This window comes from Salmo salar, chromosome ssa03 (assembly GCF_905237065.1).
Source record: "Salmo salar chromosome ssa03, Ssal_v3.1, whole genome shotgun sequence".
Taxonomy (NCBI): Eukaryota; Metazoa; Chordata; class Actinopteri; order Salmoniformes; family Salmonidae; genus Salmo; species Salmo salar.
The window spans coordinates 65,865,383-65,887,028 of NC_059444.1; the positions used below are offsets into that span (position 1 = coordinate 65,865,383).

At 50.7% G+C, this 21,646-nt stretch overlaps 1 protein-coding gene across 2 annotated transcripts in view; it reads right to left on the bottom strand.

Annotated features, from left to right (window-relative positions):
* Positions 1-21,646, bottom strand: part of LOC106601248 (protein shisa-8) — a 115,899-nt gene that overhangs the window by 23,381 nt on the left and 70,872 nt on the right. For both annotated transcript variants that reach the window (XM_014193306.2, XM_014193305.2), the window contains exon 3: positions 18,854-18,970. In XM_014193306.2, the coding sequence (XP_014048781.2) occupies positions 18,854-18,970 (117 nt within the window). The remainder of the gene's footprint in view (positions 1-18,853; positions 18,971-21,646) is intronic.

The following is a 21,646-nucleotide window of genomic DNA, read 5'->3' on the forward strand; positions in this document are numbered from 1 at the left end:
TGTGAGTGTGTCTGTGTGTGCCCTCATGAGTGTGTCTGTGTGTGCCCTTATGAGTGTGTCTGTGTGTGCCCTTGTTAGTGTGTCTGTGTGTGCGCTTGTGATTTTTTCTGTGTGTGCCCTTGTGAGTGTGTCTGTGTGTGCGCTTGTGAGTGTTTCTGTGTGTGCCCTTGTGAGTGTGTCTGTGTGTGCGCTGGTGAGTGTGTCTGTGTGTGTGCTTGTGTGTCTGTGTGTGCCCTTATGAGTGTGTCTGTGTGTGCCCTTGTGAGTGTGTCTGTGTGTGTGCTTGTGAGTGTGTCTGTGTGTGTGCTTGTGTGTCTGTGTGTGCCCTTATGAGTGTGTTTGTGTGTGCCCTTGTGAGTGTGTCTGTGTGTGCGCTTGTGAGTGTGTCTGTGTGTGCCCTCATGAGTGTGTCTGTGTGTGCCCTTATGAGTGTGTCTGTGTGTGCCCTTGTTAGTGTGTCTGTGTGTGCGCTTGTGATTTTTTCTGTGTGTGCCCTTGTGAGTGTGTCTGTGTGTGCGCTTGTGAGTGTTTCTGTGTGTGCGCTGGTGAGTGTGTCTGTGTGTGCGCTGGTGAGTGTGTCTGTGTGTGCGCTTGTGAGTGTGTCTGTGTGTGCGTTTGTGTGTGTGCCCTTGTGAGTGTGTCTGTGTGTGCGCTTGTGAGTGTGTCTGTGTGTGCCCTCATGAGTGTGTCTGTGTGTGCCCTTATGAGTGTGTCTGTGTGTGCCCTTGTTAGTGTGTCTGTGTGTGCGCTTGTGATTTTTTCTGTGTGTGCCCTTGTGAGTGTGTCTGTGTGTGCGCTTGTGAGTGTGTCTGTGTGTGCCCTCATGAGTGTGTCTGTGTATGCCCTTATGAGTGTGTCTGTGTGTGCCCTTGTTAGTGTGTCTGTGTGTGCGCTTGTGATTTTTTCTGTGTGTGCCCTTGTGAGTGTGTCTGTGTGTGCGCTTGTGAGTGTTTCTGTGTGTGCCCTTGTGAGTGTGTCTGTGTGTGCCCTTGTGAGTGTGTCTGTGTGTGCGCTTGTGAGTGTGTCTGTGTGTGTGCTTGTGTGTCTGTGTGTGCCCTTGTGTGTCTGTGTGTGCCCTTGTGTGTCTGTGTGTGCCCTTGTGAGTGTGTCTGTGTGTGCGCTTGTGAGTGTGTCTGTGTGTGCGCTTGTCAGTGTTTCTGTGTGTGCGCTGGTGAGTGTGTCTGTGTGTGCGCTGGTGAGTGTGTCTGTGTGTGCGCTGGTGAGTGTGTCTGTGTGTGCGCTTGTGAGTGTGTCTGTGTGTGTGCTTGTGAGTGTGTCTGTGTGTGCCCTTGTGAGTGTGTCTGTGTGTGCGCTTGTGAGTGTGTCTGTGTGTGCGCTTGTGAGTGTGTCTGTGTGTGCGCTGGTGAGTGTGTCTGTGTGTGCGCTTGTGAGTGTGTCTGTGTGTGCGCTTGTGAGTGTGTCTGTGTGTGCCCTTGTGAGTGTGTCTTTGTGAGTGCGTGTGTGCGCTTGTGAGTGTGTATGTGTGCCCTTATGAGTGTGTCTATGTGTGTGCTTGTGTGTCTGTGTGTGCCCTTATGAGTGTGTCTGTGTGTGCGCTTCTGAGTGTTTCTGTGTGTGCGCTGGTGAGTGTGTCTGTGTGTGCGCTGGTGAGTGTGTCTGTGTGTGCGCTTGTGAGTGTGTCTGTGTGTGCGCTGGTGAGTGTGTCTGTGTGTGCGCTTGTGAGTGTGTCTGTGTGTGCCCTTGTGAGTGTGTCTTTGTGAGTGCGTGTGTGTGCGCTTGCGAGTGTGTATGTGTGCCCTTATGAGTGTGTCTATGTGTGTGCGTGTGTGTCTGTGTGTGCCCTTATGAGTGTGTCTGTGTGTGCGCTTGTGAGTGTGTCTGTGTGTGCGCTTGTGAGTGTGTCTGTGTGTGCGCTTGTGAGTGTGTCTGTGTGTGCGCTTGTGAGTGTTTCTGTGTGTGCGCTTGTGAGTGTGTCTGTGTGTGCGCTTGTGAGTGTGTCTGTGTGTGCCCCTTGTGAGTGTGTCTGTGTGTGCGCTTGTGAGTGTGTCTGTGTGTGCGCTTGTCAGTGTTTCTGTGTGTGCGCTGGTGAGTGTGTCTGTGTGTGCGCTGGTGAGTGTGTCTGTGTGTGCGCTGGTGAGTGTGTCTGTGTGTGCGCTTGTGAGTGTGTCTGTGTGTGCGCTTGTGAGTGTGTCTGTGTGTGCCCTTGTGAGTGTGTCTGTGTGTGCGCTTGTGAGTGTGTCTGTGTGTGCGCTGGTGAGTGTGTCTGTGTGTGCGCTTGTGAGTGTGTCTGTGTGTGCGCTTGTGAGTGTGTCTGTGTGTGCCCTTGTGAGTGTGTCTTTGTGAGTGCGTGTGTGCGCTTGTGAGTGTGAATGTGTGCCCTTATGAGTGTGTCTATGTGTGTGCGTGTGTGTCTGTGTGTGCCCTTATGAGTGTGTCTGTGTGTGCGCTTGTGAGTGTTTCTGTGTGTGCGCTGGTGAGTGTGTCTGTGTGTGCGCTGGTGAGTGTGTCTGTGTGTGCGCTTGTGAGTGTGTCTGTGTGTGCCTGGTGAGTGTGTCTGTGTGTGCGCTTGTGAGTGTGTCTGTGTGTGCCCTTGTGAGTGTGTCTTTGTGAGTGCGTGTGTGTGCGCTTGTGAGTGTGTATGTGTGCCCTTATGAGTGTGTCTATGTGTGTGCGTGTGTGTCTGTGTGTGCCCTTATGAGTGTGTCTGTGTGTGCGCTTGTGAGTGTGTCTGTGTGTGCCCTTGTGAGTGTGTCTGTGTGTGCGCTTGTGAGTGTGTCTGTGTGTGTGCTTGTGTGTCTGTGTGTGCCCTTGTGTGTCTGTGTGTGCCCCTTGTGAGTGTGTCTGTGTGTGCCCTTGTGAGTGTGTCTGTGTCTGCTCTTGTGAGTGTGTCTGTGTGTGCACTGGTGAGTGTGTCTGTGTGTGCGCTTGTGAGTGTGTCTGTGTGTGCCCTTGTGAGTGTGTCTTTGTGAGTGCGTGTGTGTGCTTGTGAGTGTGTATGTGTGCCCTTATGAGTGTGTCTATGTGTGTGCGTGTGTGTCTGTGTGTGCCCTTATGAGTGTGTCTGTGTGTGTGCTTGTGTGTGTGTGTGTGTGCCCTTATGAGTGTGTCTGTGTGTGCCCCTTGTGAGTGTGTCTGTGTGTGCGCTTGGAGTGTGTCTGTGTGTGCCCTTGTGAGTGTATCTGTGTGTGCGCTTGTGAGTGTGTCTGTGTGTGCGCTTGTGAGAGTGTCTGTGTGTGCCCTTGTGACTGTGTCTGTGTGTGCCCTTGCGAGTGTGTCTGTGTGTGCGCTTGTCAGTGTGTCTGTGTGTGCACTTGTGAGTGTGTCTGTGTGTGCCCTTATGAGTGTGTCTGTGTGTGCCCTTGTGAGTGTGTCTGTGTGCGCTTGTCAGTGTGTCTGTGTGTGCGCTTGTGAGTGGGTCTGTGTGTGCCCTTATGAGTGTGTCTGTGTGTGCCCTTGTGAGTATGTCTGTGTGTGCGCTTGTGAGTGTGTCTGTGTGTGCCCTTGTGAGTGTATCTGTGTGTGTGCTTGTGAGTGTGTCTGTGTGTGCCCTTGTGAGTGTGTCTGTGTGTGTGCTTGTGATTTTTTCTGTGTGTGCCCTTGTGAGTTTGTCTGTGTGTGCGCTTGTGAGTGTTTCTGTGTGTGCGCTGGTGAATGTGTCTGTGTGTGCGCTGGTGTGTGTGTCTGTGTGTGTGCTTGTGTGTCTGTGTGTGCCCTTATGAGTGTGTCTGTGTGTGCCCTTGTGAGTGTGTCTGTGTGTGTGCTTGTCAGTGTGTCTGTGTGTGTGCTTGTGTGTCTGTGTGTGCCCTTATGAGTGTGTTTGTGTGTGCCCTTGTGAGTGTGTCTGTGTGTGCGCTTGTGAGTGTGTCTGTGTGTGCCCTCATGAGTGTGTCTGTGTGTGCCCTTATGAGTGTGTCTGTGTGTGCCCTTGTTAGTGTGTCTGTGTGTGCGCTTGTGATTTTTTTCTGTGTGTGCCCTTGTGAGTGTGTCTGTGTGTGCGCTTGTGAGTGTTTCTGTGTGTGCGCTGGTGAGTGTGTCTGTGTGTGCGCTGGTGAGTGTGTCTGTGTGTGCCCTTGTTAGTGTGTCTGTGTGTGCGCTTGTGATTTTTTCTGTGTGTGCCCTTGTGAGTGTGTCTGTGTGTGCGCTTGTGAGTGTTTCTGTGTGTGCGCTGGTGAATGTGTCTGTGTGTGCGCTGGTGAGTGTGTCTGTGTGTGTGCTTGTGTGTCTGTGTGTGCCCTTATGAGTGTGTCTGTGTGTGCCCCTTGTGAGTGTGTCTGTGTGTGTGCTTGTGAGTGTGTCTGTGTGTGTGCTTGTGTGTCTGTGTGTGCCCTTATGAGTGTGTTCGTGTGTGCCCTTGTGAGTGTGTCTGTGTGTGCGCTTGTGAGTGTGTCTGTGTGTGCCCTCATGAGTGTGTCTGTGTGTGCCCTTATGAGTGTGTCTGTGTGTGCCCTTGTTAGTGTGTCTGTGTGTGCGCTTGTGATTTTTTCTGTGTGTGCCCTTGTGAGTGTGTCTGTGTGTGCGCTTGTGAGTGTTTCTGTGTGTGCGCTGGTGAGTGTGTCTGTGTGTGCGCTGGTGAGTGTGTCTGTGTGTGCGCTTGTGAGTGTGTCTGTGTGTGCGCTTGTGAGTGTGTCTGTGTGTGCGCTGGTGAGTGTGTCTGTGTGTGCGCTTGTGAGTGTGTCTGTGTGTGCGCTTGTGAGTGTGTCTGTGTGTGCCCTTGTGAGTGTGTCTTTGTGAGTGCGTGTGTGCGCTTGTGAGTGTGTATGTGTGCCCTTATGAGTGTGTCTATGTGTGTGCTTGTGTGTCTGTGTGTGCCCTTATGAGTGTGTCTGTGTGTGCGCTTGTGAGTGTTTCTGTGTGTGCGCTGGTGAGTGTGTCTGTGTGTGCGCTGGTGAGTGTGTCTGTGTGTGCGCTGGTGAGTGTGTCTGTGTGTGCGCTGGTGAGTGTGTCTGTGTGTGCGCGCTTGTGAGTGTGTCTGTGTGTGCCCTTGTGAGTGTGTCTTTGTGAGTGCGTGTGTGTGCGCTTGCGAGTGTGTATGTGTGCCCTTATGAGTGTGTCTATGTGTGTGCGTGTGTGTCTGTGTGTGCCCTTATGAGTGTGTCTGTGTGTGCGCTTGTGAGTGTGTCTGTGTGTGCGCTTGTGAGTGTGTCTGTGTGTGCGCTTGTGAGTGTGTCTGTGTGTGCGCTTGTGAGTGTGTCTGTGTGTGCGCTTGTCAGTGTTTCTGTGTGTGCGCTGGTGAGTGTGTCTGTGTGTGCGCTGGTGAGTGTGTCTGTGTGTGCGCTGGTGAGTGTGTCTGTGTGTGCGCTTGTGAGTGTGTCTGTGTGTGCGCTTGTGAGTGTGTCTGTGTGTGCCCTTGTGAGTGTGTCTGTGTGTGCGCTTGTGAGTGTGTCTGTGTGTGCGCTGGTGAGTGTGTCTGTGTGTGCGCTTGTGAGTGTGTCTGTGTGTGCGCTTGTGAGTGTGTCTGTGTGTGCCCTTGTGAGTGTGTCTGTGTGTGCGCTTGTGAGTGTGTCTGTGTGTGCCCTTGTGAGTGTGTCTTTGTGAGTGCGTGTGTGTGCTTGTGAGTGTGTATGTGTGCCCTTATGAGTGTGTCTATGTGTGTGCGTGTGTGTCTGTGTGTGCCCTTATGAGTGTGTCTGTGTGTGTGCTTGTGTGTGTGTGTGTGTGCCCTTATGAGTGTGTCTGTGTGTGCCCTTGTGAGTGTGTCTGTGTGTGCGCTTGTGAGTGTGTCTGTGTGTGCCCTTGAGTGTATCTGTGTGTGCGCTTGTGAGTGTGTCTGTGTGTGCGCTTGTGAGAGTGTCTGTGTGTGCCCTTGTGACTGTGTCTGTGTGTGCCCTTGCGAGTGTGTCTGTGTGTGCGCTTGTCAGTGTGTCTGTGTGTGCACTTGTGAGTGTGTCTGTGTGTGCCCTTATGAGTGTGTCTGTGTGTGCCCTTGTGAGTGTGTCTGTGTGCGCTTGTCAGTGTGTCTGTGTGTGCGCTTGTGAGTGGGTCTGTGTGTGCCCTTATGAGTGTGTCTGTGTGTGCCCTTGTGAGTATGTCTGTGTGTGCGCTTGTGAGTGTATCTGTGTGTGCCCTTGTGAGTGTATCTGTGTGTGTGCTTGTGAGTGTGTCTGTGTGTGCCCTTGTGAGTGTGTCTGTGTGTGTGCTTGTGTGTCTGTGTGTGCCCTTATGAGTGTGTTTGTGTGTGCCCTTGTGAGTGTGTCTGTGTGTGCGCTTGTGAGTGTGTCTGTGTGTGCCCTCATGAGTGTGTCTGTGTGTGCCCTTATGAGTGTGTCTGTGTGCCCTTGTTAGTGTGTCTGTGTGTGCGCTTGTGATTTTTTCTGTGTGTGCCCTTGTGAGTGTGTCTGTGTGTGCGCTTGTGAGTGTTTCTGTGTGTGCGCTGGTGAGTGTGTCTGTGTGTGCGCTGGTGAGTGTGTCTGTGTGTGCGCTTGTGAGTGTGTCTGTGTGTGCGTTTGTGTGTGTGCCCTTGTGAGTGTGTCTGTGTGTGCGCTTGTGAGTGTGTCTGTGTGTGCCCTCATGAGTGTGTCTGTGTGTGCCCTTATGAGTGTGTCTGTGTGTGCCCTTGTTAGTGTGTCTGTGTGTGCGCTTGTGATTTTTTCTGTGTGTGCCCTTGTGAGTGTGTCTGTGTGTGCGCTTGTGAGTGTGTCTGTGTGTGCCCTCATGAGTGTGTCTGTGTATGCCCTTATGAGTGTGTCTGTGTGTGCCCTTGTTAGTGTGTCTGTGTGTGCGCTTGTGATTTTTTCTGTGTGTGCCCTTGTGAGTGTGTCTGTGTGTGCGCTTGTGAGTGTTTCTGTGTGTGCCCTTGTGAGTGTGTCTGTGTGTGCCCTTGTGAGTGTGTCTGTGTGTGCGCTTGTGAGTGTGTCTGTGTGTGTGCTTGTGTGTCTGTGTGTGCCCTTGTGTGTCTGTGTGTGCCCTTGTGTGTCTGTGTGTGCCCTTGTGAGTGTGTCTGTGTGTGCGCTTGTGAGTGTCTGTGTGTGCGCTTGTCAGTGTTTCTGTGTGTGCGCTGGTGAGTGTGTCTGTGTGTGCGCTGGTGAGTGTGTCTGTGTGTGCGCTGGTGAGTGTGTCTGTGTGTGCGCTTGTGAGTGTGTCTGTGTGTGTGCTTGTGAGTGTGTCTGTGTGTGCCCTTGTGAGTGTGTCTGTGTGTGCGCTTGTGAGTGTGTCTGTGTGTGCGCTTGTGAGTGTGTCTGTGTGTGCGCTGGTGAGTGTGTCTGTGTGTGCGCTTGTGAGTGTGTCTGTGTGTGCGCTTGTGAGTGTGTCTGTGTGTGCCCTTGTGAGTGTGTCTTTGTGAGTGCGTGTGTGCGCTTGTGAGTGTGTATGTGTGCCCTTATGAGTGTGTCTATGTGTGTGCTTGTGTGTCTGTGTGTGCCCCTTATGAGTGTGTCTGTGTGTGCGCTTGTGAGTGTTTCTGTGTGTGCGCTGGTGAGTGTGTCTGTGTGTGCGCTGGTGAGTGTGTCTGTGTGTGCGCTTGTGAGTGTGTCTGTGTGTGCGCTGGTGAGTGTGTCTGTGTGTGCGCTTGTGAGTGTGTCTGTGTGTGCCCTTGTGAGTGTGTCTTTGTGAGTGCGTGTGTGTGCGCTTGCGAGTGTGTATGTGTGCCCTTATGAGTGTGTCTATGTGTGTGCGTGTGTGTCTGTGTGTGCCCTTATGAGTGTGTCTGTGTGTGCGCTTGTGAGTGTGTCTGTGTGTGCGCTTGTGAGTGTGTCTGTGTGTGCGCTTGTGAGTGTGTCTGTGTGTGCGCTTGTGAGTGTTTCTGTGTGTGCGCTTGTGAGTGTGTCTGTGTGTGCGCTTGTGAGTGTGTCTGTGTGTGCCCTTGTGAGTGTGTCTGTGTGTGCCCTTGTGAGTGTGTCTGTGTGTGCGCTTGTCAGTGTTTCTGTGTGTGCGCTGGTGAGTGTGTCTGTGTGTGCGCTGGTGAGTGTGTCTATGTGTGTGCGTGTGTGTCTGTGTGTGCCCTTATGAGTGTGTCTGTGTGTGCGCTTGTGAGTGTTTCTGTGTGTGCGCTGGTGAGTGTGTCTGTGTGTGCGCTGGTGAGTGTGTCTGTGTGTGCGCTTGTGAGTGTGTCTGTGTGTGCGCTGGTGAGTGTGTCTGTGTGTGCGCTTGTGAGTGTGTCTGTGTGTGCCCTTGTGAGTGTGTCTTTGTGAGTGCGTGTGTGTGCGCTTGTGAGTGTGTATGTGTGCCCTTATGAGTGTGTCTATGTGTGTGCGTGTGTGTCTGTGTGTGCCCTTATGAGTGTGTCTGTGTGTGCGCTTGTGAGTGTGTCTGTGTGTGCCCTTGTGAGTGTGTCTGTGTGTGCGCTTGTGAGTGTGTCTGTGTGTGTGCTTGTGTGTCTGTGTGTGCCCTTGTGTGTCTGTGTGTGCCCTTGTGAGTGTGTCTGTGTGTGCCCTTGTGAGTGTGTCTGTGTCTGCTCTTGTGAGTGTGTCTGTGTGTGCACTGGTGAGTGTGTCTGTGTGTGCGCTTGTGAGTGTGTCTGTGTGTGCCCTTGTGAGTGTGTCTGTGTGTGCGCTTGTGAGTGTGTCTGTGTGTGTGCTTGTGTGTCTGTGTGTGCCCTTGTGTGTCTGTGTGTGCCCTTGTGTGTCTGTGTGTGCCCTTGTGAGTGTGTCTGTGTGTGCGCTTGTGAGTGTGTCTGTGTGTGCGCTTGTCAGTGTTTCTGTGTGTGCGCTGGTGAGTGTGTCTGTGTGTGCGCTGGTGAGTGTGTCTGTGTGTGCGCTGGTGAGTGTGTCTGTGTGTGCGCTTGTGAGTGTGTCTGTGTGTGTGCTTGTGAGTGTGTCTGTGTGTGCCCTTGTGAGTGTGTCTGTGTGTGCGCTTGTGAGTGTGTCTGTGTGTGCGCTTGTGAGTGTGTCTGTGTGTGCGCTGGTGAGTGTGTCTGTGTGTGCGCTTGTGAGTGTGTCTGTGTGTGCGCTTGTGAGTGTGTCTGTGTGTGCCCTTGTGAGTGTGTCTTTGTGAGTGCGTGTGTGCGCTTGTGAGTGTGTATGTGTGCCCTTATGAGTGTGTCTATGTGTGTGCTTGTGTGTCTGTGTGTGCCCTTATGAGTGTGTCTGTGTGTGCGCTTGTGAGTGTTTCTGTGTGTGCGCTGGTGAGTGTGTCTGTGTGTGCGCTGGTGAGTGTGTCTGTGTGTGCGCTTGTGAGTGTGTCTGTGTGTGCGCTGGTGAGTGTGTCTGTGTGTGCGCTTGTGAGTGTGTCTGTGTGTGCCCTTGTGAGTGTGTCTTTGTGAGTGCGTGTGTGTGCGCTTGCGAGTGTGTATGTGTGCCCTTATGAGTGTGTCTATGTGTGTGCGTGTGTGTCTGTGTGTGCGCTTGTGAGTGTGTCTGTGTGTGCGCTTGTGAGTGTGTCTGTGTGTGCGCTTGTGAGTGTGTCTGTGTGTGCGCTTGTGAGTGTGTCTGTGTGTGCGCTTGTGAGTGTGTCTGTGTGTGCCCTTGTGAGTGTGTCTGTGTGTGCGCTTGTGAGTGTGTCTGTGTGTGCGCTTGTCAGTGTTTCTGTGTGTGCGCTGGTGAGTGTGTCTGTGTGTGCGCTGGTGAGTGTGTCTGTGTGTGCGCTGGTGAGTGTGTCTGTGTGTGCGCTTGTGAGTGTGTCTGTGTGTGCGCTTGTGAGTGTGTCTGTGTGTGCGCTTGTGAGTGTGTCTGTGTGTGCGCTTGTGAGTGTGTCTGTGTGTGCGCTGGTGAGTGTGTCTGTGTGTGCGCTTGTGAGTGTGTCTGTGTGTGCGCTTGTGAGTGTGTCTGTGTGTGCCCTTGTGAGTGTGTCTTTGTGAGTGCGTGTGTGCGCTTGTGAGTGTGAATGTGTGCCCTTATGAGTGTGTCTATGTGTGTGCGTGTGTGTCTGTGTGTGCCCTTATGAGTGTGTCTGTGTGTGCGCTTGTGAGTGTTTCTGTGTGTGCGCTGGTGAGTGTGTCTGTGTGTGCGCTGGTGAGTGTGTCTGTGTGTGCGCTTGTGAGTGTGTCTGTGTGTGCGCTGGTGAGTGTGTCTGTGTGTGCGCTTGTGAGTGTGTCTGTGTGTGCCCTTGTGAGTGTGTCTTTGTGAGTGCGTGTGTGTGCGCTTGTGAGTGTGTATGTGTGCCCTTATGAGTGTGTCTATGTGTGTGCGTGTGTGTCTGTGTGTGCCCTTATGAGTGTGTCTGTGTGTGCGCTTGTGAGTGTGTCTGTGTGTGCCCTTGTGAGTGTGTCTGTGTGTGCGCTTGTGAGTGTGTCTGTGTGTGTGCTTGTGTGTCTGTGTGTGCCCTTGTGTGTCTGTGTGTGCCCTTGTGAGTGTGTCTGTGTGTGCCCTTGTGAGTGTGTCTGTGTCTGCTCTTGTGAGTGTGTCTGTGTGTGCACTGGTGAGTGTGTCTGTGTGTGCGCTTGTGAGTGTGTCTGTGTGTGCCCCTTGTGAGTGTGTCTTTGTGAGTGCGTGTGTGTGCTTGTGAGTGTGTATGTGTGCCCTTATGAGTGTGTCTATGTGTGTGCGTGTGTGTCTGTGTGTGCCCTTATGAGTGTGTCTGTGTGTGTGCTTGTGTGTGTGTGTGTGTGCCCTTATGAGTGTGTCTGTGTGTGCCCTTGTGAGTGTGTCTGTGTGTGCGCTTGTGAGTGTGTCTGTGTGTGCCCTTGTGAGTGTATCTGTGTGTGCGCTTGTGAGTGTGTCTGTGTGTGCGCTTGTGAGAGTGTCTGTGTGTGCCCTTGTGACTGTGTCTGTGTGTGCCCTTGCGAGTGTGTCTGTGTGTGCGCTTGTCAGTGTGTCTGTGTGTGCACTTGTGAGTGTGTCTGTGTGTGCCCTTATGAGTGTGTCTGTGTGTGCCCTTGTGAGTGTGTCTGTGTGCGCTTGTCAGTGTGTCTGTGTGTGCGCTTGTGAGTGGGTCTGTGTGTGCCCTTATGAGTGTGTCTGTGTGTGCCCTTGTGAGTATGTCTGTGTGTGCGCTTGTGAGTGTGTCTGTGTGTGCCCTTGTGAGTGTATCTGTGTGTGTGCTTGTGAGTGTGTCTGTGTGTGCCCTTGTGAGTGTGTCTGTGTGTGTGCTTGTGTGTCTGTGTGTGCCCTTATGAGTGTGTTTGTGTGTGCCCTTGTGAGTGTGTCTGTGTGTGCGATTGTGAGTGTGTCTGTGTGTGCCCTCATGAGTGTGTCTGTGTGTGCCCTTATGAGTGTGTCTGTGTGTGCCCTTGTTAGTGTGTCTGTGTGTGCGCTTGTGATTTTTTCTGTGTGTGCCCTTGTGAGTGTGTCTGTGTGTGCGCTTGTGAGTGTTTCTGTGTGTGCGCTGGTGAATGTGTCTGTGTGTGCGCTGGTGAGTGTGTCTGTGTGTGTGCTTGTGTGTCTGTGTGTGCCCTTATGAGTGTGTCTGTGTGTGCCCTTGTGAGTGTGTCTGTGTGTGTGCTTGTGAGTGTGTCTGTGTGTGTGCTTGTGTGTCTGTGTGTGCCCTTATGAGTGTGTTTGTGTGTGCCCTTGTGAGTGTGTCTGTGTGTGCGCTTGTGAGTGTGTCTGTGTGTGCCCTCATGAGTGTGTCTGTGTGTGCCCCTTATGAGTGTGTCTGTGTGTGCCCTTGTTAGTGTGTCTGTGTGTGCGCTTGTGATTTTTTCTGTGTGTGCCCTTGTGAGTGTGTCTGTGTGTGCGCTTGTGAGTGTTTCTGTGTGTGCGCTGGTGAGTGTGTCTGTGTGTGCGCTGGTGAGTGTGTCTGTGTGTGCCCCTTGTTAGTGTGTCTGTGTGTGCGCTTGTGATTTTTTCTGTGTGTGCCCTTGTGAGTGTGTCTGTGTGTGCGCTTGTGAGTGTTTCTGTGTGTGCGCTGGTGAATGTGTCTGTGTGTGCGCTGGTGAGTGTGTCTGTGTGTGTGCTTGTGTGTCTGTGTGTGCCCTTATGAGTGTGTCTGTGTGTGCCCTTGTGAGTGTGTCTGTGTGTGTGCTTGTGAGTGTGTCTGTGTGTGTGCTTGTGTGTCTGTGTGTGCCCTTATGAGTGTGTTCGTGTGTGCCCTTGTGAGTGTGTCTGTGTGTGCGCTTGTGAGTGTGTCTGTGTGTGCCCTCATGAGTGTGTCTGTGTGTGCCCTTATGAGTGTGTCTGTGTGTGCCCTTGTTAGTGTGTCTGTGTGTGCGCTTGTGATTTTTTCTGTGTGTGCCCTTGTGAGTGTGTCTGTGTGTGCGCTTGTGAGTGTTTCTGTGTGTGCGCTGGTGAGTGTGTCTGTGTGTGCGCTGGTGAGTGTGTCTGTGTGTGCGCTTGTGAGTGTGTCTGTGTGTGCGCTTGTGAGTGTGTCTGTGTGTGCGCTGGTGAGTGTGTCTGAGTGTGCGCTTGTGAGTGTGTCTGTGTGTGCGCTTGTGAGTGTGTCTGTGTGTGCCCTTGTGAGTGTGTCTTTGTGAGTGCGTGTGTGCGCTTGTGAGTGTGTATGTGTGCCCTTATGAGTGTGTCTATGTGTGTGCTTGTGTGTCTGTGTGTGCCCTTATGAGTGTGTCTGTGTGTGCGCTTGTGAGTGTTTCTGTGTGTGCGCTGGTGAGTGTGTCTGTGTGTGCGCTGGTGAGTGTGTCTGTGTGTGCGCTTGTGAGTGTGTCTGTGTGTGCGCTGGTGAGTGTGTCTGTGTGTGCGCGCTTGTGAGTGTGTCTGTGTGTGCCCTTGTGAGTGTGTCTTTGTGAGTGCGTTTGTGTGCGCTTGCGAGTGTGTATGTGTGCCCTTATGAGTGTGTCTATGTGTGTGCGTGTGTGTCTGTGTGTGCCCTTATGAGTGTGTCTGTGTGTGCGCTTGTGAGTGTGTCTGTGTGTGCGCTTGTGAGTGTGTCTGTGTGTGCGCTTGTGAGTGTGTCTGTGTGTGCGCTTGTGAGTGTTTCTGTGTGTGCGCTTGTGAGTGTGTCTGTGTGTGCGCTTGTGAGTGTGTCTGTGTGTGCCCTTGTGAGTGTGTCTGTGTGTGCGCTTGTGAGTGTGTCTGTGTGTGCGCTTGTCAGTGTTTCTGTGTGTGCGCTGGTGAGTGTGTCTGTGTGTGCGCTGGTGAGTGTGTCTGTGTGTGCGCTGGTGAGTGTGTCTGTGTGTGCGCTTGTGAGTGTGTCTGTGTGTGCGCTTGTGAGTGTGTCTGTGTGTGCCCTTGTGAGTGTGTCTGTGTGTGCGCTTGTGAGTGTGTCTGTGTGTGCGCTGGTGAGTGTGTCTGTGTGTGCGCTTGTGAGTGTGTCTGTGTGTGCGCTTGTGAGTGTGTCTGTGTGTGCCCTTGTGAGTGTGTCTTTGTGAGTGCGTGTGTGCGCTTGTGAGTGTGAATGTGTGCCCTTATGAGTGTGTCTATGTGTGTGCGTGTGTGTCTGTGTGTGCCCTTATGAGTGTGTCTGTGTGTGCGCTTGTGAGTGTTTCTGTGTGTGCGCTGGTGAGTGTGTCTGTGTGTGCGCTGGTGAGTGTGTCTGTGTGTGCGCTTGTGAGTGTGTCTGTGTGTGCGCTGGTGAGTGTGTCTGTGTGTGCGCTTGTGAGTGTGTCTGTGTGTGCCCCTTGTGAGTGTGTCTTTGTGAGTGCGTGTGTGTGCGCTTGTGAGTGTGTATGTGTGCCCTTATGAGTGTGTCTATGTGTGTGCGTGTGTGTCTGTGTGTGCCCTTATGAGTGTGTCTGTGTGTGCGCTTGTGAGTGTGTCTGTGTGTGCCCTTGTGAGTGTGTCTGTGTGTGCGCTTGTGAGTGTGTCTGTGTGTGTGCTTGTGTGTCTGTGTGTGCCCTTGTGTGTCTGTGTGTGCCCTTGTGAGTGTGTCTGTGTGTGCCCTTGTGAGTGTGTCTGTGTCTGCTCTTGTGAGTGTGTCTGTGTGTGCACTGGTGAGTGTGTCTGTGTGTGCGCTTGTGAGTGTGTCTGTGTGTGCCCTTGTGAGTGTGTCTTTGTGAGTGCGTGTGTGTGCTTGTGAGTGTGTATGTGTGCCCTTATGAGTGTGTCTATGTGTGTGCGTGTGTGTCTGTGTGTGCCCTTATGAGTGTGTCTGTGTGTGTGCTTGTGTGTGTGTGTGTGTGCCCTTATGAGTGTGTCTGTGTGTGCCCTTGTGAGTGTGTCTGTGTGTGCGCTTGTGAGTGTGTCTGTGTGTGCCCTTGTGAGTGTATCTGTGTGTGCGCTTGTGAGTGTGTCTGTGTGTGCGCTTGTGAGAGTGTCTGTGTGTGCCCTTGTGACTGTGTCTGTGTGTGCCCCTTGCGAGTGTGTCTGTGTGTGCGCTTGTCAGTGTGTCTGTGTGTGCACTTGTGAGTGTGTCTGTGTGTGCCCTTATGAGTGTGTCTGTGTGTGCCCTTGTGAGTGTGTCTGTGTGCGCTTGTCAGTGTGTCTGTGTGTGCGCTTGTGAGTGGGTCTGTGTGTGCCCTTATGAGTGTGTCTGTGTGTGCCCTTGTGAGTATGTCTGTGTGTGCGCTTGTGAGTGTGTCTGTGTGTGCCCTTGTGAGTGTATCTGTGTGTGTGCTTGTGAGTGTGTCTGTGTGTGCCCTTGTGAGTGTGTCTGTGTGTGTGCTTGTGTGTCTGTGTGTGCCCTTATGAGTGTGTTTGTGTGTGCCCTTGTGAGTGTGTCTGTGTGTGCGCTTGTGAGTGTGTCTGTGTGTGCCCTCATGAGTGTGTCTGTGTGTGCCCCTTATGAGTGTGTCTGTGTGTGCCCCTTGTTAGTGTGTCTGTGTGTGCGCTTGTGATTTTTTCTGTGTGTGCCCTTGTGAGTGTGTCTGTGTGTGCGCTTGTGAGTGTTTCTGTGTGTGCGCTGGTGAATGTGTCTGTGTGTGCGCTGGTGAGTGTGTCTGTGTGTGTGCTTGTTTGTCTGTGTGTGCCCTTATGAGTGTGTCTGTGTGTGCCCTTGTGAGTGTGTCTGTGTGTGTGCTTGTGAGTGTGTCTGTGTGTGTGCTTGTGTGTCTGTGTGTGCCCTTATGAGTGTGTTTGTGTGTGCCCTTGTGAGTGTGTCTGTGTGTGCGCTTGTGAGTGTGTCTGTGTGTGCCCTCATGAGTGTGTCTGTGTGTGCCCTTATGAGTGTGTCTGTGTGTGCCCTTGTTAGTGTGTCTGTGTGTGCGCTTGTGATTTTTTCTGTGTGTGCCCTTGTGAGTGTGTCTGTGTGTGCGCTTGTGAGTGTTTCTGTGTGTGCGCTGGTGAGTGTGTCTGTGTGTGCGCTGGTGAGTGTGTCTGTGTGTGCCCTTGTTAGTGTGTCTGTGTGTGCGCTTGTGATTTTTTCTGTGTGTGCCCTTGTGAGTGTGTCTGTGTGTGCGCTTGTGAGTGTTTCTGTGTGTGCGCTGGTGAATGTGTCTGTGTGTGCGCTGGTGAGTGTGTCTGTGTGTGTGCTTGTGTGTCTGTGTGTGCCCTTATGAGTGTGTCTGTGTGTGCCCTTGTGAGTGTGTCTGTGTGTGTGCTTGTGAGTGTGTCTGTGTGTGTGCTTGTGTGTCTGTGTGTGCCCTTATGAGTGTGTTCGTGTGTGCCCTTGTGAGTGTGTCTGTGTGTGCGCTTGTGAGTGTGTCTGTGTGTGCCCTCATGAGTGTGTCTGTGTGTGCCCTTATGAGTGTGTCTGTGTGTGCCCTTGTTAGTGTGTCTGTGTGTGCGCTTGTGATTTTTTCTGTGTGTGCCCTTGTGAGTGTGTCTGTGTGTGCGCTTGTGAGTGTGTCTGTGTGTGCGCTGGTGAGTGTGTCTGTGTGTGCGCTGGTGAGTGTGTCTGTGTGTGCGCTTGTGAGTGTGTCTGTGTGTGCGTTTGTGAGTGTGCCTGTGTGAGTGTTTGTGAGTGTGTCTGTGTGAATGTTTGTGAGTGTATGTCTGTGAGCGCTTGTGAGTGTGTCTGTGAGCGTTTGTGAGTGTGTCTGTGTGAACGTTTGTGAGTGTGTATGTGTGAGCGTTTGTGAGTGTGTATGTGTCAGCGTTTGTGAGTGTATCTGTGTGAGCGTTTGTGAGTGTGTATGTGTGAGCGTTTGTGAGTGTGTATGTGTGAGCGTTTGTGAGTGTATCTATGTGAGCGTTTGTGAGTGTGTATGTGTGCTTTTCTGCTTTTGCGGCCATCTGCAAGCATTTGTGTGTGTGTGTGTGTGTGTGTGTGTGTGTGTGTGTGTATTTGTGTGTGTGTGTCCGCAGGACCATACGGCTGTCTGCTCCATTCATGAGGAAATAATAAGTGAAATACCCTAGAGGTGTAGAGAGACTCCTCTCTCTTAAGATCAATGGATTCAAATGAGATGCAGATATGTAAATACAAAGCAACTGCTCGTGGTAATGCACCAGCCGTGAGGTGGGCCCTTGTCAAGGGCCCGATGAGCCGGCATGCCAACCTGCTGTGCCACAGGACCCGTGCCCCGGCTGGCACCACGGATGGCGGCACCACGGATGGCGGCACCACGGATGGCAGCCACGCCATTGTCTGTACAACCTACAGCTATGTGTGTGTGTGTGAGTGTATGTAGAGTGTGTGTGTGTGTGTGGTGTGTATAGTGTCTGTGTGGTGTGTAGAGTAGCTCTAAAAAATGAATGCAGTTTAAAAGTGACTACATTAAAGAGCGGACCAAGTCATCCACTTACGTATTCGGTTTAGGGTCCTCCTGGTGACAGGGTTGGGGATTATAAAATGTGTTTTCATCAAACAGAAAGGAATATGACCACGTATGAAGAAAAAGAGTGTTCAGATGAAAATGTTAATTTAAGTATTTTACTGCAAATGTCAATGACAACGTCATATGAATCTATTGGCTTTTCTATTGATGGTGCTTTGGTGCAATCACACTTATTTACTCAGTGAGCAGCATAATGACGTAGACTCCTCCATCTCTGCCATTAGTGGTTTTAGAATAGGAAGGGCTAGTGAGCAGTTCTCTCATGGCGCAAGCATGTATGTGTCGTGCTGTCTTTCCAAATAAGCATCTGTCTGTCCTTGTCTTTCCAGAGTGATCAGATACAATCACGTATGGTTGTGTGTGTGTGTGTGTGTGTGTGTGTGTGTGTGTGTGTGTGTGTGTGTGTGTGTGTGTGTGTGTGTGTGTGTGTGTGTGTGTGTTGGGGTCAGTGTACTGTAAGTATGTGTGAGTGTGTGCTTTTGTGTGTGAGGCCATGGGGCCAGCCAAAGGGGACGGCTCTGACCCATCCAGACACATACTCTCAGTCACTCAACAGGGAGTCTTGTCACTATCCTGACTGCCTGAGCTTGACCTACAGGCAGGTTGACTGCACCATGTGTCTGTGTTCCACATGTGTCTGTGTTCCACATGTGTTGGTGTTCCACATGTGTCTTGGGGGATATGTAGTAGCATCAGTATGTGTGTTAATGAGTTAGTCATGATAGAGTAGGGCAGTGGACTTTGTGTGGGAGTAACATCATTGTTGTTCATATACAATATTCACCCTCTACTTCAGGGCTGCCCAACCCTCTTCCTGGAGATCTACTGTCCTGTAGGTTGGACTGAAGACCCACAGGACGGTAGATCTCCAGGAATAGGATTGGACTGAAGACCCACAGGACGGTAGATCTCCAGGAAGAGGGTTGGACTGAAGACCCACAGGACGATAGATCTCCAGGAAGAGGGTTGGACTGAAGACCCACAGGACGGTAGATCTCCAGGAAGAGGATTGGACTGAAGACCCACAGGACGGTAGATCTCCAGGAAGAGGATTGGACTGAAGACCCACAGGACGGTAGATCTCCAGGAAGAGGATTGGACTGAAGACCCACAGGACGGTAGATCTCCAGGAAGAGGATTGGACTGAAGACCCACAGGACGGTAGATCTCCAGGAAGAGGGTTGGACTGAAGACCTCACAGGACGGTAGATCTCCAGGAAGAGGGTTGGACTGAAGACCCACAGGATGGGAGATCTCCAGGAAGAGGGTTGGGCAGCCCTGCTCTACTTGATTACTCACACATGTTTTTCTCACGTTTCACACAGTCACACATGTTTTTTAGAGCAAAGTATAGGCATTAAGCAATAAGGCCCAAGGGGGTGTGGTATATGTCCAATATACCACGGCTAAGGGCTGTTCTTATGCACGACGCAACTCAGAGTGCCTGGATACAGCCCTTAGCCGTGGTATATTGGCCATATACCACAAAACCCTGAGGTGCGTTACTGCGATTATAAACTGGTTACCAACGTAATTAGAAGAGTAAAAATAAATGTTTTGTCATACCCGTGGCCAATCAGCAAGTGTTTTGTTTATGTGTGTGCATGCGTGTGTATGTGTGTGTATTTGTGCATACGCATGTGTGTGTCCGCAGGACCATACGGCTGTCTGCTCCATTTATGAGAAAATAATAAGTGAAATACTCTAGAGGCTTATAGGGCACCAACTACACAGTTTATGATATACATTAACATACATTAACATTATATAACATATAACACTCTGTTCAATACTGCAGCTATGGAACCCTGACCTGTTCACCGGATGTGCTACCTGTCCCAGACCTGCTGTTTTCAACTCTCTAGAGACAGCAGGAGCGGTAGAGATACTCTGAATGATCGGCTATGAAAAGTCAACTGACATTTACTCCTGAGGTGCTGACCTGTTGCACCCTCGACAACCACTGTGATTATTATTATTTGACCCTGCTGGTCATCTATGAACATTTGAACATCTTGGCCATGTTCTGTTATAATCTCCACCCGGCACAGCCAGAAGAGGACTGGCCACCCCTCATAGCCTGGTTCCTCTATAGGTTTCTTCCTAGGTTTTGGCCTTTCTAGGGAGTTTTTCCTAGCCACCGTGCTTCTACACCTGCATTGCTTGCTGTTTGGGGTTTTAGGCTGGGTTTCTGTACAGCACTTTGAGACATCAGCTAAAGTAAGAAGGGCTTTATAAATACAATTGATTGATTGATTGAGTATGACAGGCACTGTGTCTCACGTAATAAGGACAGCAGTTCTTCAAATGCACATATGTAGAAATATACAAATAAAAAATGCATAAAATATGTCTATATTATTTATGTTTGCATGAGTGGATAAGTTTTAGTGTATTTCTGTCTATGTGAACTGGTCTGTTGATAGACAGTGTATGTGAAAGGATGTGTGTAGTGAGCAATGCGTTGCTTACCCACAGCCTTGAGGGAGGCGCACTTGTTAAAGCCCAGACCAAGGTTGTTGTGAGGGTGGGAGAGCGCCATCGCTGGACCCAGGGGTGAGAGGGCAGCGTTATTCAGGTGGTTGTGATCTGAAAGACAGTGAGATGGAGAGAGAGAGAGAGAAAGAAAGAAAGGAAGAGAAGAAGAGAGAATGAGCACCTTTACACTCTAATTAGTCCCAACACTTGGGATTGAAGATACACAGTTGACAGAAATTGACAGAGACCATGTGTACCACCGTGTGTACCACCATGTGTACCTTCATGTGTACCACCATGTGTACCTTCATGTGTACCACCATGTGTACCTTCATGTCTACCACCATGTGTACCACCATGTGTACCACCATGTGTACCATCATGTGTACCACCATGTGTACCATCATGTGTACCACCATGTGTACCTTCATGTGTACCACCATGTGTACCATCATGTGTACCACCATGTGTACCATCATGTGTACCACCGTGTGTACCATCATGTGTACCACTGTGTGTACCTTCATGTGTACCACCATGTGTACCTTCATGTGTACCACCATGTGTACCTTCATGTGTACCTTCATGTGTACCACCGTGTGTACCACCGTGTGTACCACCGTGTGTACCATCGTGTGTACCACCATGTGTACCACCATGTGTACCTTCATGTGTACCACCGTGTGTACCACCGTGTGTACCATTGTGTGTACCACCGTGTGTACCACCATGTGTACCACCTTGTGTACCATCGTGTGTACCACCGTGTGTACCTTTGTGTGTACCACCGTGTGTACCACCGTGTGTACCATCGTGTGTACCACCGTGTGTACCATCGTGTGTACCACCGTGTACCATCATGTGTACCATCATGTGTACCACCATGTGTACTACCATGTGTACCATCATGTGTACCATCATGTGTACCACCATGTGTACCACCATGTGTACCATCATGTGTACCACCATGTGTACCATCATGTGTACCACCATGTGTACCACGATGTGTACCATGATGTGTACCATCATGTGTACCACCATGTGTACCACAATGTGTACCATCATGTGTACCTTCATGTGTACCTTCATGTGTACCACCATGTGTGAGTAATGCTTAATGACCTGTATATTTATGTGTCTACTCTGTGCATAGTGGGGGCTGGTGAAGATAAGGATGCATGCTGAGAAAAACATGTGACCACACTGTCCTTTGTATTATTGAGGCGGTCAAATATCCTCCCCTACACTAGAAAAAAAGGTGCTATCTATAACTTAAATGGTTCTTCGGCTGTTCCCATAGGAGAACCCTTTGAAGAACCACTTTTGGTTCCAGGTAGAACTCTTTTGGGTTCCATGTAGAACCCGTTCCACAGAGGGTTCTACGTGGAACACAAAAGGGTTCTACCTGGAACCAAAAATGGTTATCCTATGGGGACAGCTGAAGAACCCTTTTGGAACCCTTTTTTCTAAGTGTGTATTGGGGGCATAATGGCTAAAATCCCATCTTCCGGACATCAAATAGTCTATTTCCCAAAGGTGATTTGACAGGCACTACAATCACAACACAACACAACCACAACCACACAACAAGCCCACTGTGCAGTACTAGCTATAACTATACCGTGTCAAGATTGTTGTGACCCGACATTAACCCTCATTCAACCAGACCCCCACAGTGGTGCCCCCTGGGTCACAGTGAATGGGGGGTTAAGGATGCTAATGTGGCCCAGTGGTTGCAGTCACGGATGAGGCGTTCATTGTCGTGCATGAGCACCGCCTCTCTATCTGCCCCGTGGCGGTGTGAGGCCGGATGGTTTGTTGTGGTACACACATGCAGAGCATCGACATGCAGATGGAAACTCTGCCCAGAGCCATTCATTTAGAGAGTTATGCTTTTAGAATTTTGAATATTGTTATAATTCATGACATTCAGTTACAAAGCATTGTTTAAATATTCCCTATGGTATATTTAGATTGTACATATTTTTTTGTTTTTGTTTTTAATAACTTGTTGATAGATTAACTGTAATATCTGGTGGTGACCCACGGAGTTGCAGGACTGATTATGTCACGTCTAGCTAGCTTGCTATCATGATTTGAATGATGCAGCAACACCAGATCAACACCGTCTTACTGGCGCTTTTACAGTCGCTGAAGCATCACCCAGGTGGGTGCTACATTTCAGTATTGGACGATCTAGTCTATCTACGGAGGAGGAGCTGTGACTATCGAAGACGACTAGGTTCCAGATGAAGAGCTCTGTGGCCTGTCTGTTAGATGTCTCTACCTCCCTGCCTGGCTGTACCATCTATGTTCCCTCCACTTAAGATACTTCCTTTTCCAAACTGCCTTTCATCTAAAGCTATGGAAGACAATTTGATTTATGTATTTATTTAATGTAATATCTTCTTGTCTATTATTTACGGTGGGAAATACACATGCGGAGATCATCCGTTCACCCACACCACGTCTCACAAAGACAGCGGTTGGATCCAAAAATCTCAAATTTGGACTCTAGACCAAAGGACAAATTTCCATCGTCTCTTCTTATTATTGGTGTCCTTTAGTGGTAGTTTCTTTGCAGCAATTCGACCATGAAGGCCTAATTCACACATTCTCCTCTGAACAGTTGATGTTGAAATGTGTCTGTTACTTGAACTCCGTGAAGCATTTATTTGGGCTGCAATTTCTGAGGCTGGTAACTCTAATGAACTTATCCTCTGCAGTAACTCTGGGTCTTCCTTTCCAGTGGCGGTCCTCATGAGAGCCAGTTTTATCATAGCGCTT